Source organism: Sphaeroforma arctica (assembly GCF_001186125.1).
Source record: "Sphaeroforma arctica JP610 unplaced genomic scaffold supercont1.857, whole genome shotgun sequence".
Taxonomy (NCBI): Eukaryota; class Ichthyosporea; order Ichthyophonida; genus Sphaeroforma; species Sphaeroforma arctica.
The window spans coordinates 36053-37235 of record NW_014039701.1 but is presented as its reverse complement, the minus strand read 5'-3'; the positions used below and the strand labels follow the sequence as shown (position 1 = coordinate 37235).

Genomic DNA, 1183 nt, shown 5'->3' with positions numbered 1-1183 from the left:
TATATATATATATATATATATGCTTGCGCAGATGATCGTTTGTACTTTGCATTCATTCCCCACGTAACGAAGTCTTGGTCCCTCATCTGCCTGTCAACCGTTCGGTTGTTCTGCCATGTCATAGTACGTGCCAGTGATCCACTTGCAATGGCAAAGAGCGTATGTGCAATCTTAAACTATGCGAGTGTTGCATAGTACAACAACCTCTACCCTTACGTTCAAAGTCAGTCAAGGGATGTGTGTGCCCGCCCGTGGCTAAGAATAGCTCGCTCGGAGTATTGTGTGTAGACAATTCACCTTTGCACATGACCTGCTCATCACCCGCCTTTACCTCCCACTCCTAAACCCCTAAACCCTAAACCCCAAACCCTAAACCTACAGCCAAGGACGTGGCTGTTGGAAGCTACTTCTGCATGGTGGTGCTTGACTGGGAATACCAGGCACGCACCCAAACGAAAGCACAAGCGTCAGCACCCTTCTGGGGAGAAAAGTTTACATTCAGGTTAGTTTATGTAGCATGTGTGAGGTTAGTGTATGTAGCATGTGTGAGGTTAGTTCATGTAGCATGTGTGAGGTTAGTTTATGTAGCATGTGTGAGGTTAGTTTATGTAGCATGTGTGAGGTTAGTTTATGTAGCAAGTGTGAGGTAAGTTTATGTAGCATGTGTGAGGTTGGTTTATGTAGCATGTGTGAGGTTAGTGTATGTAGCATGTGTGTGCGGTTATTCTATGTAGCATGTTTGTGAGTGCTTGTACGCAGAGACGGGTTGTGTGTGAATGTGCTGTTGCACATATGTTATGTGTGTGCACGGAGTCGTGTTGTATTATTAGGTGTGCACATACGCATGTACGCATGTATGTGTACACACAAACGGCGTAAAGTAAAGAGGATTGGTTTAGCTATCTTGAGATTCGCATCAGTACAAGTATTTCTCGTGTGTGTTGCGTTAGCTTGTGCTGCCAGTTGATTTGCATTGGAGTGTGACTTCTATCGTGTGCATTGGTACAAGTATTTCTCGTGTGTGTTGCGTGTGCATTGGTACAAGTATTTCTCGTGTGTGTTGTGTGTGCTTGTGCTGCCAGTTGACCTGCATTGGAGTGCGACTTTTATCGTGTGCATTGATACAAGTATTTCTCGTGTGTGTTGTGTGTGCTTGTGCTGCCAGTTGACTTGCATTGGAGTG

The 1183-nt window shown here is 45.0% G+C and overlaps 1 protein-coding gene across 1 annotated transcript in view; it reads left to right on the top strand.

Moving 5' to 3' along the window:
* Positions 1-161: 161 nt before the first annotated feature.
* Positions 162-1183, top strand: part of SARC_08945 (hypothetical protein) — a gene marked incomplete at both ends in the record, with an annotated part of 6592 nt that continues 5570 nt past the window's right edge. Inside the window, 2 exons of the mRNA XM_014297064.1 lie at positions 162-237; positions 382-502. Of these exons, the coding sequence (XP_014152539.1) occupies positions 162-237; positions 382-502 (197 nt within the window). The remainder of the gene's footprint in view (positions 238-381; positions 503-1183) is intronic.